The 13,910-nt window shown below is 47.0% G+C and overlaps 1 protein-coding gene and 1 pseudogene across 2 annotated transcripts in view; one reads left to right on the forward strand and one right to left on the reverse strand.

Moving 5' to 3' along the window:
• LOC144603231 (class I histocompatibility antigen, F10 alpha chain-like) overlaps positions 1–13,910 on the reverse strand; it is a 1,654,937-nt pseudogene that overhangs the window by 948,023 nt on the left and 693,004 nt on the right. The window lies entirely within an intron of this gene.
• Positions 1–13,910, forward strand: part of LOC144603223 (zinc-binding protein A33-like) — a 36,289-nt gene that overhangs the window by 11,262 nt on the left and 11,117 nt on the right. The window contains exon 3 of the mRNA XM_078416422.1: positions 10,843–10,938. Within this exon, the coding sequence (XP_078272548.1) occupies positions 10,843–10,938 (96 nt within the window). The remainder of the gene's footprint in view (positions 1–10,842; positions 10,939–13,910) is intronic.

The raw sequence follows: 13,910 nt of genomic DNA on the forward strand, positions 1-13,910 counted from the left end.
TCGGACTGGAAACGTCTTCTGCCCCGACAGTTCCCAAGAGGGTATACCTATTTGCAATAGGCACAGCCACTGGGGTCTCCTGTAGTCCACGTCCACTCCCCCCTGAAACAGTCTCCCACCTTCGCTCGACCTGGACCCTTGGCGTGACAGCCTCACAATAGGTCCTGTCGAGGAAACTCTCGCATTCTCGGATGGCCCCGAGGTCATCCAACTGCCTCTGCAACTCCACCACACGTCCCTTCAGGAGCTGCACCTGGACACAGTTCTTGCAGGTGTAGCTCCCAGAAGCTCCAGCGACATCCCTGTCTTCCCACATCCTGCAGGAAACACACCGCACCAAGTTTTCCGGCATCACCGCATTGACTACTAGCTTCCTTTTGGCGCTCTTTTTAAACTGCCTGCTCAACTGTGATTGGCACTTACTTTAGTGCTCAGCCAACGGGCGTCCTTGCTCTGCTCCCGGACTTTTGAAATTGACTACTAGCTTCCTTTTGGCGCTCTTTTTAAACTGCCTGCTCAACTGTGATTGGCACTTACTTTAGTGCTCAGCCAACGGGCGTCCTTGCTCTGCTCCCGGACTTTTGAAATTGACTACTAGCTTCCTTTTGGCACTCTTTTTAAACTGCCTGCTCAACTGTGATTGGCACTTACTTTAGTGCTCAGCCAACGGGCGTCCTTGCTCTGCTCCCGGACTTTTGTCCTGCTGAGTTACTCCAGCATTTTGTGTCTCCATTCAATATGATTTTTGTGTCCGTGCCTCAACTCCCTCCTCTGACAGCTTGTCCATATACCCACCACTCAGTGAGTGATTCGGGTTCCTATTAAAATTTTCCCCTCTCACCTTAAACCTGTGTCTTTTGGTTCTTGATTCCCCTAATCTGGATGAAGTACTCTATGCATCCAAACTATCTATTCCATGATAGGGTTGTGGTGGTGCAGGGGGTGGTGACGGGGTGATTGTGGAGGTGGGGGGGGGGGGGGGTGGGGGAGGGGGAGGGGAGTATGGGCATTCATGCAGTACAGAAACAGGCCCCTTTACTCAATTCATCCAAGACGAAATTGCTGAGCATTTGGATAGCAGTAACGGGATCATTCCGAGTCAGCATGGATTTACGAAGGGGAAATCATGCTTGACAAATCTACTGGAATTTTTTGAGGATGTAACTAGGAAAATTGACAAGGGAGAGTCAGTGGATGTGGTGTACCTCGACTTTCAGAAAGCCTTCGACAAGGTCCCACATAGGAGATTAGTGGGCAAAATTAGGGCACATGGTATTGGGGGTAGGGTACTGACATGGATAGAAAATTGGTTGACAGACAGAAAGCAAAGAGTGGGGATAAATGGGTCCCTTTCGGAATGGCAGGCAGTGACCAGTGGGGTACCGCAAGGTTCGGTGCTGGGACCCCAGCTATTTACGATATACATTAATGACTTAGACGAAGGGATTAAAAGTACCATTAGCAAATTTGCAGATGATACTAAGTTGGGGGGTAGTGTGAATTGTGAGGAAGATGCAATAAGGCTGCAGGGTGACTTGGACAGGTTGTGTGAGTGGGCGGATACATGGCAGATGCAGTTTAATGTAGATAAGTGTGAGGTTATTCACTTTGGAAGTAAGAATAGAAAGGCAGATTATTATCTGAATGGTGTCAAGTTAGGAGGAGGGGGAGTTCAACGAGATCTGGGTGTCCTAGTACATCAGTCAATGAAAGGAAGCATGCAGGTTCAGCAGGCAGTGAAGAAAGCCAATGGAATGTTGGCCTTCGTAACAAGAGGAGTTGAGTATAGGAGCAAAGAGTTCCTTCTACAGTTGTACCGGGCCCTGGTGAGACCGCACCTGGAGTACTGTGTGCAGTTTTGGTCTCCAAATTTGAGGAAGGATGTTCTTGCTATGGAGGGCGTGCAGCGTAGGTTCACTAGGTTAATTCCCGGAATGGCGGGACTGTCGTATGTTGAAAGGCTGGAGCGATTGGGCTTGTATACACTGGAATTTAGAAGGATGAGGGGGGATCTTATTGAAACATATAAGATAATTAGGGGATTGGACACATTAGAGGCAGATAACATGTTCCCAATGTTGGGGGAGTCCAGAACAAGGGGCCACAGTTTGAGAATAAGGGGTAGGCCATTTAGAACGGAGATGAGGAAGAACTTTTTCAGTCAGAGGGTGGTGAAGGTGTGGAATTCTCTGCCTCAGAAGGCAGTGGAGGCCAGTTCGTTGGATGCTTTCAAGAGAGAGCTGGATAGAGCTCTTAAGGATAGCGGAGTGAGGGGGTATGGGGAGAAGGCAGGAACGGGGTACTGATTGAGAGTGATCAGCCATGATCGCATTGAATGGCGGTGCTGGCTCGAAGGGCTGAATGGCCTACTCCTGCACCTATTGTCTATTGTCTATTGTCTATTGTCCAACATGTCCCATCCAAGCTAGTCCAATTTGCCTGTATTGGGTAATGTCCAGCTGAACCTTTCCTATCCATGTACCTGCCCAAGTGTCCTTTAAATGTTGTTATTGTACCTGCCTTAACTAGCTCCTCTGGCAATTTATTCCATACACCCACCACCCTCAGAGTGAAAAATGTTTCCCTTCATGTTCTTATTAATTGTTTTCCCTCTTCATCTTAAACCTATGATCTCTGGTTCTTGATTCCACTATCATGGGTAAAAGACTGTGAATTCTTCCTATCAATTTCTCATAGAAACATAGAAACATAGAAAATAGGTGCAGGAGTAGGCCATTCGGCCCTTCGAGCCTGCACCGCCATTCAATATGACCATGGCTGATCATCCAGCTCAGTAACCTGTACCTGCCTTCTCTCCATACCCCCTGATCCCTTTAGCCACAAGGGCCACATCTAACTCCCTCTTAAATATAGCCAATGAACTGGCCTCAACTACCTTCTGTGGCAGAGAATTCCATAGACTCACCACTCTCTGTGTGAAGAAATGTTTTCTCATCTCGGTCCTAAAAGACTTCCCTCATGAATTTAAACACCCTTGTAAGATCACTCACAACCTCAGCTTCCTGCACTCTGGAAAATAAAGTGCCTGCGTGCCCAATATTTCCCCATAGCTCAGGCCCTCACATCCTGGCAACCTCCTCGTAAATCTTCTCTGCACTCTTTCCAGATTATTAACATCCTTCCTAAGCAGTGGTATCACAAAATTCTACATTTTCCTTGACCTCCACCCCCTTTGATGTCTCGTCTTCACGCCTTGCCCTTCCTTATATATGTGCCTCCCTCTCCCCTGAAGAAGGGTCTCGACCTGAAAGGTCACCCATTTTTTTTATCCAGAGATGCTGCCTGTCCCACTGAGTTGCAGGAAAAATATTCTGGAAGGTGGGGGAGTCCAGAACCAGAGGTCACAGTTTAAGAATAAGGGGTAGGCCATTTAGGACTGAGATGAGGAAAAACGTTTTCCCCAGAGAGTTGTGAATCTGTGGAATTCTCTGCCACAGAAGGCAGTGGAGGCCAATTCACTGGATGTTTCCAAGAGGGAGTTATATTTAGCTCTTAAGGCTAAAGGAATCAAGGGATATGGGGGAAAAAACAGGAACGGGGTACTAATTTTAGATGATCAGCCATGATCATATTGAATGGCGGTGCTGGCTCGAAGGGCCGAACGGCCCACTCCTGCACATTTTTGTCTATGTTATTCCAGCGTTTTGTATCTATCTTCTGATATCATCAAAGTTGGTCTTGCCCCAGTTCAGAACTTACATTTGAAGACCAGCCATACCTATGAAGCTAATTTAATTGTGGTCGATGTCCCAAAAGGCTCATCCTCCAACACTTCAGTCACTTGCCCATCCATATTTCCTGAGAGTAGGTCAAGCTTTGCCCTCTGCGTTGTAGGATCCTCTACATATTGGCTCAGGAGACTTTCCCAAACACATTTGACAAATTCCATCCGGTCTAAGCCCTTGATGCTATGGCCTTCCTAGTCTATATTGGGAAGGTTACAATTCCCTACTATGTGACAACCTTATTATTCTCGCAACTGCCTGCAATCTCCTGGCATATTAGCTCTTCATCATGTTGGCTATTTGGCAGCCTGTACTACACTCTCAACAAGGTGATCATCCCCTTTTTATTTCTCAGCTCCACCCATACAGCCTCACTGGACGAATCATCATTAACGTCACCCCAAATAATCGCCATGAAGTTCTCCTTAATCAGTAAAGCAACTGCACCTTCTCTTTCACCCAGACCTCTATCTCGCCTTCAGCATCTGTACCCTGAAACGTTAATGTGTAGCAAGGAATTGAGACACAAAAACTGGAGTAACTCAGAGGCTCAGACAGCATCTCTTGAGAAAAGGAATAGGTGACGTTTCGGGTCGAGGCCCTTCCTCAGACCTGCTGAGGTGCTGGTTTACACCAACGATAGACACACAATGCAGGAATAACTCAAGGGATCAGGTAGCATCCCTGGAGAAAAGGAATCGTAATTGAATAAAGTAATTCAGGTCTGAAGAAGGGTCTGAACCAGAAACGTCATCTATTCCATTTCTCCAGAGATGCTGCCTGACCTGCTGAGTTACCCCAGCATTTTGTGTTTGTCCCTGAAACATTAAGCTGCCAGTCCTGTCCCTCCCTTAACCAGGCTTCCGTAACAGCTACAACATTCCAGTCGCACGTACCTACCTATCCAGGCCCTGTTCTCATCCGCCTCACCCATCAGGCCTTTTGCATTGAAATAGATGCGAATTAATCCTCACTCCCAGCTTGGCTCCTGCTTACAGACCTTGCTTTCATCAACCTCTAGCCTGACCTGTATCACTCCTGCTGTGGATCACATCCCCCTGCCAATCTAGTTAACAACCAACCCGATCAGCACTAGTAAACATACTTGCCAGGTTATTGGTTCCCCTGCAATTCAGCTGCAACCCATTTGACTCTGCATTAAAGTTTGACAAGCAAGTCAACGCTGTGGTAAAAGCCAGCATCTTCCATCTTCGTCCTATAGCTAAAATCAAACCATTCCTCCAATTTGACGACATTGAAAAAATCATCCACGCATTCATTTCCTCCCGCCTAGACTACTGCAACTCCTTATACACTGGGATCAGCCAAACATCCCTGTCCCGCCTGCAACTGGTCCAAAACGCCGCAGCGAGACTCCTGACGGGTACCCGTAAAAGGGACCACATCACCCCGATTCTGGCCTCTCTCCACTGGCTCCCAGTACTGTACAGAATCAACTTCAAGCTCCTCCTATTCACATATAAAGCCCTAAACGGGCTTGGCCCCCCTACATAAAAAATCTTCTAACCCACCACTCTATCTCCAGGTCCCTCAGGTCGGCCGACTTGGGGCTACTGACTATCCCGCGGTCTAGGCTTAAGCTCAGGGGTGTCCATGCTTTTGCGGTTGCAGCTCCTAGACTGTGGAACAGCATCGCACTCCCCATCAGAACTGCCCCCTCCATCGACTCCTTTAAGTCCAGGCTCAAAACATATTTCTACTCCCTAGCGTTTGAGGCCCTCTGAGGGGGTGTTGTGAACTGTTTATGTATGTGCTGTTATGTTTGTGTGCCATTGTATGTTTGTTCTTAGTACCTGAACTGATGTACAGCACTTTGGTCAACATGGGTTGTTTTTAAATGTGCTATACAAATAAACTTGACTTGACTTGATCCCTCTTCATCAGGTCACCGCTGCCCCAGAACAGATCCCAATGATCCAAAGATCTGAATCCCTGCTCCCCTGCACTAACTCCTCAGCTGCTCATTCACGTCCTATCTTCCCATTCTTGCCCTCACTGGCACGTGGCACTGGGAACAGACCAGAGATTACTACCCTGGAGGTCCCACACTTTAGCCTTTCGCCTAACTCCCTGTGTTCACTCCGCAGGGTCTCATCCCTCTTCCTACCTAGGAGGGAGATAAACGGGCGGCAATGGGAAAAGCTGGTGGAGGAAGAGGTGAGGTTGTGATGTGATACAAGGAAACTTTAAAAGGGATATTGACTGTGTGAGCAAGAACGTTGACAAATATATAGTACAGGTACCGGCCCTTCAGCCCACAAAGTCTGTGCTGAACAGTATGGCAAGTTGAACTACTCCCCTCTGCCTGAACCTGATCCATACCCCTCCATTCCATGCATGTGCTTATCTAAATGCCACTTCACCACTATTATATCAGTCTCCACCATTACCCCTGTCAGATATCCACCACCTCTCTGTCTCAACAACAACACTGACCCCACATATTTCCTTTAATATTTCTGCCTCTGACCCTGAAGCTGTGCTCTCTCGTCTGGGACATTTCCACCCTTTGGAAAAGGTTTTGAATGCCCTATTTTTGCCTCTTATAATTTTATATACTTCCATCAGGTCTCCCCCCTCAACCTCCAACATCTAGAAGGTATCACAAGAAGTTGGAGTAACTCAGCGGGTCAGGCGGCATCTCAGGAGAGAAGGAATGGGTGACATTTCGGGTCTAGACCCTTCTTCAGACATCTAGAAAATGCCATCCACGTTTGTAACATGGCTGATGGGATACAATGTGGTGGAAAATAATATTGGCAAATAGCTTGATAAAGTACTGATTAAAAATTGACATTCAAAGTTAAGGTTAAGGTTGTCCTGGGTCACAGAAAGCTAACCGGCAATAACATCTAGTGATTTGTCTGAGGAATGGTTAGATTAAATTATACTGTATTGTCACATGCACCAAGGCACAGTGAATTGCTTTGTTTTGGTTACAACCCGGTAAAATCACACAGCGGACCTCACCAAGGCAGTACACCACGTTTCTGGTGCTGACAAAGTCACAAAAGGTCTGAAGAAGGGTCTCGACCCGAAACGTCACCCATTCCAGCATTTTGTGAATAAGTCACAAAAGGTCACTGAACAGTCCTATCTTCTGCATGCCGCTGCACCAGGCCCCAACTAGAACATCGATGGCCCATTTCCCTCCACAGATGCTGCCTGACCTGCTCAGTTTTTCCACCACACCGACAGACCCGCCCCCACAAGCATTGTTCCCCTGTGTTCTACCTGCCTGTATCCACTGCTACTGTATCCTATGTCATGCAATGGCAGACCTGTTCCCCAGTGTTACAGTAATACTAATGTACCTTCCAGTAGAGTATTCCTGAGTTTGGGGCTGTGTGTGGACCTGGTTCTGGACATGGCTGAGAAGATCAGTGGGGTCGTAAGTGATATGAGCAGAATTAGGACACTTGGCCCATCAAGTCAACTCTGCCATTCAATCATGGCTGATCTATCTGGCCCTCCTAACCCCATTCTCCTAACTTCTCCCCATAACCCCTGACAGCTGTACTAATCAAGTAGGGGACTGCAGTGGACCAAGAGAGTGTCCAGACGTAGCATCGGTGGGGTAGAGAGAGTTGATGGATGAACCGACTGCTGGGGGAGGGGGGGGTCTAGTGTGTGTGGGGAGGGGGGGGGTGGGTTGGGGAGGGTGGCTGTGCAACGTCATTGCTTTAAGGCTTGGTCTTGTTCATTATCACCATTATTATTTTCCATTGTATCTTTATGCTTATTGCTGTTGCAGACAAATGGTTGATTTCTTTGAGAGAAGTTTAGATAAGCCCTGCAAGGCTATAGACAGCCCTTCTTGCATGTCAAAAGTGTTTCCAATATCTAGAGAAATGTAAATTTATTACCCCATCAAAAATATTGAAGGCTGTCTCTAAAATATGGAGGCCGTTAAAAATGTAGGAGTGGTAGTGTTGCTGCCTTATAGCGCCAGAGACCTGGGTTCGATCCAGACTATGGGTGTTCTCTGTACAGAGTTTGTATGTTTTCCCCATGACCTGCGTGGGCTTTCTATGGGATCTCCGGTTTCCTCCCACACTCCAAAGACAAACAGGTTTATAGGCTAAATGGCCTGGTAAAAAATTATAAATTGTCCCTAGTGTGTGTGGAATAGTGTTGGTGTGCGGGGATCACTGGTCGGTGTGGACTGTGGGCAGGAGGGCCTGTTTTCGAGCCGGATTTCTAAACTAAACTAAAGATATCCAATGTTGTGTGCTTTGTGCTACCTTTCCTTAGATTTCTTACTTGGGTGATTCATTCTTACTTGGTGATTAAAGAATCGGGGGTGGGGGGGAAGGTGGGGGCGGAATGGAATGTGAACTATAAATAGCTTGTTGCCAAGATATGGCTGCAAGTAAACTCGGGTATAAACAACACAACTCGGTTGGTCAGTCACTCTGAAAGCTGCTGTAATAGAGGGGAGAGATTCCCATTTATGGGGGAGTGGCAGAGAGTCTGCATATTCCATGGTGGTCGGAGTTAAACAAATAAACACAACAATAAACACAATCTCAAATAATGGCAGGGTACAAATAGGAAGAAAAGGGAAGTAATAGGTGGGGACCGCCAGAATGTGTAGCTGGTTTTTACAAAATCTCACAAAGTGCTGGAGTAACTCAGTAGGTCAGGCACCATCTCTGGAGAACCTGGATAGAAACGTTGTCAGTGCCAGAAACGTGGCACATCTTTGTGTACTGCCAAGGTGAAGTCTGTTGTAGGATTTTACCGGATTTAGCTTTTAGTTCTGTTTAGAGATACAGCGCGGAAACAGGGCCTTCAGCCGACCGGGTCTGCACCGACCAGCGATCCCTGCAGATCAACACTCTCCTACACACACCAGGGACAATTTTCACATTTTACCAAACCAATTTACCTACATACCTGTACGTCTTTGGAGTGTGGGAGGACACTGAAGATCTCGGAGAAAACCCACGCAGGTCACAGGGAGAACGTACAAAGTCTGTGCTGACAGCACCCGTAGTCGGGATCGAACCCGGGTTTCCTTGCGCTGTCAGGCAGCAACTCCACCGCTGCGCCACCGTGCCGCCCTTCTGGGTGAAAACAACAATGTTGCCCCACAACAAAGATTGTGTGCAACAACGAAGAATCTCACTCTACCTCGGTACATGTGACAATAAAGTATCATTGAATCATTGTAGGTGTTGTTTCAGGTCGGGATCTTTCTTCTGACCCGCTGAGTTAATCCAGCACTTTGTATCCAGTCTGAATATAGGTCCGAAACGTCACTTCTCCAGAGGTGCTGTGTGACCTTCTGAGTTACTCCAACACTTTGTGACTTTTTATGTTTTTTTAAACCAGCATTTGCAGTTCCTTGTTTCTGTAATGTACAACTGGTAATTGCATCAAGAAACGTTTCCTATCAGAATGCTTCACTCTGATCCCATGTAACCACCGTGCCTAAACAACAAGTTTCAAATGCTACCATTGGACTCAGAGTATCATTGAGAATTCAATTATTGTACTGCCACTGTGCCATCCTTGTCTCAGAGGGTGGTGAATCTCTGGAATTCTGTGCCCCTGAGGGTGGTGGAGGCTGGATCATCAGACGTATTTAAGTTGGAGATGGAAAAAATATTTGAAAGTTCAGGGTAAAGACCCTGCTTGAGTCTCTCATAATTTTATAAACTTTGTTTAAAAGAAAAATGTCAATCACCTTCCCAGTCTCTCCTGATAACTCAACCTTGCCACCCCCCCCCCCCCCCCCCCCCACATCACCGCCCAGAAAACATTACTGTGATTTTTTTTCTGCTCTGAGAAATATTGGAGGGGTAACGACAATGTTGATAAATAAGAATAGTTGAGACCAGCGGAGCCAGTCATGATCCCATGGAATGGTGGGCCGGACTTGAGGGGCTGAGTGGCCTGATCCTGCTGTTGTCTCCTGCTCCTGCTGTTGTCTCCTGCTCCTGCTGTTGTCTCCTGCTGTTGTCTCCTGCTCCTGCTGTTGTCTCCTGCTGTTGTCTCCTGCTGTTGTCTCCTGCTGTTGTCTCCTGCTGTTGTCTCCTGCTGTTTTCTCCTGTTCCTGCTGTTGTCTCCTGCTGTTGTCTCCTGCTGTTGTCTCCCGCTGTTGTCTCCTGCTCCTGCTGTTGTCTCCCGCTGTTGTCTCCCGCTGTTGTCTCCTGCTCCTGCTGTTGTCTCCTGCTGTTGTCTCCTGCTGTTGTCTCCTGCTGTTGTCTCCCGCTGTTGTCTCCTGCTCCTGCTCCTGCTCCTGCTGTTGTCTCCTGCCCTTCGATATCTGGAGCAAAGATGGCTGAGAGTCACATCCAGAAGAAAGGATGAGAAGCACTCATTGCACACGCCCTACGCTTGCAGTTTTCAGCCTGAAGAAGGGTCCAGACCTGAAGACCGCCTGTCCGTTCCCTCCACTGATGCTGCCTGACCCGCTGAGTTACTTCAGCACTTTGTGTTTTGCTGAGCTTGCAGTTTGTCTGGTGAGGTTGAATCACTAAATCATTGAAAGATACACCATGGATACAGACTCTTCGCCTCTCAAGGTCCACACCAGCTATTGATCACCCGTTCTCACCAGATCCATGTTATCCCACTTCCTCAGCCACTCACCCACATACTAGGAGCAACGTACAGAGGTCGATTAAACAGGTACAAGCCCACATGTTTTAGGGATGTGGGAGGAAACTGCAGCACCCAGAAGAAACCAATATGGTCACAGGGAGGGCGTGCAAACTCCACACAGACAGTGCATTAATCATGTATTGTCTTTCTGCCGACTGGTTAGCGTGCAACAAAAGCTGTTCACTGTCCCTCGGTACACGTGACAATAAACAACTGAAACAGACAACAGCAGAGGTCAGGATCTAACCCAGGACTCTGGGGCCGTGAGGCAGCAATGTGTTTTAAACTGTCTGATGTGGCTGAAGATTATGACATTAAAGACTTTAATCCACTTCCATGGAAATGCTCTGGCCTGGCGTGTATTTTGTGGCATTTTCAGTGTTTGTGTTGCCTTTTGCTGACTTACTGATTCTGCTCAGTAATCTGTCGGTGCCTGCACTAATACTGTGCACCTTTTCACCAGGACAGGTTGGAAAAATCCAAAGATGTTCTCCAGATCCAAAAGGAGCAAGCAAGTCACAGTCAGAGCCAACAAGAAGCAAAGATTTATAAAATCAAGGTACGATTTCTTACACCAGGTTTAGTTTTGAAGTGACCTATGCACGTTGAACTTACAGGTAGTTCAGTTCAGAGATAGAGCAGGGAAACAGGCCCTTCGGCCCACCGAGTCCGTGCCGACCAGCGATCCCCGCACACTGACACAGTCCTGCACACACAAGGGGCAATTTACAATTTTACTGGCCAATTAATCTGCAAATTTTTACGTCTCTGGAATGTGGCAGGAAACCGGAGCTCCCAGAGAGAAGACACGCAGGTCGTGGGGAGAATGCACAAACTCTGTACAGACAGCACCCATAGTCAGGATTGAACCCGGGTCCCTGTTGCTGTGAGGCAGCAGCTCGACCGCTGCTCCACCATGCTGGTCCTGTTGAAGTGTACATCATTTTCACAGGGCTTGATGGTAAGGATATCGTTTTGCCTGCCCTTCCCACCCAACCCCCCCCCCCCCCCGCCCTTTCTCTCCCAATCCCCACCCCTAGACACACCAATTTATTTCCCACCACTTTCATTCCTTCCTCTGGTTTCACGATTTGCAACCCTTCAATCCTCTTGTCTCATTCCATCAGTTGTTTTCGTCTCTGGAGAGAGTGGATATGGAGAGGATGTTTCCAATCATGGGAGAGTCTATAATCAGAGGCCATAGCCTCAGAATAAAAGGCAGTAGCTTTCGAAAGACGAGGAGGAATTTGTTTAGTCAGAGGGAGGTGAACCTATGGAATTCATTGTCACAGAAGGCCGTAGAGGCCGTCAATGGATATTTTTAAGCTGGAGATTGACAGATTCTTGGTTAGTACGGATGTCAGGGGTTATGGGGAGAAGGCAAGAGAATGGGGAAAGATAGATCAGCCACGGTTGAATGGCAGAATACACTTGATGGGCTGAATGGCCTAATTCTGCTCCTACAACTTATGAACTTTGTCCAATCATCTGCCTATCAGAAAACCTCCCTCGCCTGTGTTCAACTATCACCTGCCATGCTTTGTCCTGCCCCTCCTCTCTTTGGTGCCTTGGTAACAGCAATGTTTATTCCCAGTGAAATGTATCGATCCATCTCTACACCATTGAGGGCATTGTACTTTGTCCAAGGGATTGATGCGTTACAATGGTGAGAACTATATTCTGCACTCGGTAGCTTCTCCTTTGCTCTATCTATTGTACTTGAGTTTGAACTGATTGTATCTATGTATGCCATATTGGATCTGTTTGGATAGCATACAAAACAAAGCTTTCCACTGTATCTTGGTACAGGTGACAATAATAGACCCAAAGCTAACCCAGTCTGATGGGCTGGAGTCACGTGTGGACCGGACAGGACACAGAAGGCAGATTCCTTCCCAGCCAGTAAGCTGGGTGTCAATGATAATTCAGGGAAATATAGGAGCAGGAGTAGACCATTCAGTACAGTAAGCCGTTGATTTAACGGACCTCTATAACAAATTTTGGTTACATCAGGCTGACTTTGATGCAGATCGAGTTTGTTGTTTCAAGGAATGATGACTAGGTGGATGGAACGAATGCTGTTTTTGATGCATTTTAGTTTAGTTTCGAGATACAGCATTGAAACACTGAGTCAACGATCCTCATACATGTTCCACCCGACACACTAGGGACAATTGACAGTGTGTAGGATAGAACAGTCGCAGTGGTTCTGTCAGAGATCACCCATACACATGTTCCACCCGACATACCAGGGACAATTGACAGTGTGTAGGATAGAACAGTCACAGTGGTTCTCTCTCCTCCCACACTGTGAAGACAAAGACATAGGCCTGATTAGAAACAGTCAACATGGATTTGTGCCTGGAAGGTCATGTTTGACTAATCTTCTTGAATTTTTTGAAGAGGTTACCAGGGAAATTGATAAGGGCAAGGCTGTGGATGTTGTCTATATGGACTTCAGTAAGGCATTTGACAAGGTTCCACATGGAAGGTTGATTAAGAAGGTTAAATCGTTGGGTATTAATAGTGAGGTTGCAAGATGGATTCAACAATGGCTGAATGGGAGATACCAGAGGGTAATGGTTGACAATTGTATGTCAGGTTGGAGGCCAGTGTCTAGTGGAGTGCCCCAAGGATCTGTGTTGGGTCCACTGTTGTTTGTCATTTACATTAATGATCTGGATGATGGTGTGGCAAATTGGATTAGTAAATATGCAGATGATACTAAGATAGGTGGAGTAGTTGATAGTGAGGTAGATTTTCAAAGTCTACAGAGAGACTTGGGCCTTTTGGAAGGGTGGGCTGAAAGGTGGCAGATGGAGTTTAATGCTGATAAGTGTGAGGTGCTGCATTTTGGTAGGACAAATCAAAATAGGACGTACAGGGTAAATGGTAGGGAATTGAGGGATGCAGTGGAACAGAGGGATCTGGGAATAACTGTGCATTGTTCCCTGAAGGTGGAATCTCATGTGGATAGGGTGGTGAAGAAGGCGTTTGGTATGCTTGCCTTTATAAATCAGAGCATCGAGTATAGAAGTTGGGATGTAATGTTGAAATTGTACAGGGCATTGGTGAGGCCGAATCTGGAGTATGGTGTGCAGTTCTGGTCGCCAAATTATAGGAAGGATGTGGACAAAATGGAGAGGGTACAGAGGAGATTTACTAGAATGTTGCCTGGGTTTCAGCACTTACGCTACAGAGAGAGGTTGAATAGGTTGGGTCTTTATTCTTTGGAGCGTAGAAGGTTGAGGGGGGACTTGATAGAGGTTTTTAAAATTTTGAGAGGGACGGACAGAGTTGACGTGGGTAGGCTTTTCCCTTTGAGAGTGGGGAAGATTCCAACAAGGGGACATAGCTTCAGAATTGAGGGACAAAGGTTTAGGGGTAACATGAGGGGGAACTTCTTTACTCAGAGGGTTGTGGCTGTATGGAATGGGCTTCCGGTGGAAGTGGTGGAGGCTGGCTCGATTTTATTATTTAAGAGTAAATTGGATAGGTATATGGATAGGAGGGGATTGGAGGGTTATGGTC

The sequence above is a fragment of the Rhinoraja longicauda genome, chromosome 19 (assembly GCF_053455715.1).
Source record: "Rhinoraja longicauda isolate Sanriku21f chromosome 19, sRhiLon1.1, whole genome shotgun sequence".
In the NCBI taxonomy this organism is placed as follows: domain Eukaryota; kingdom Metazoa; phylum Chordata; class Chondrichthyes; order Rajiformes; family Arhynchobatidae; genus Rhinoraja; species Rhinoraja longicauda.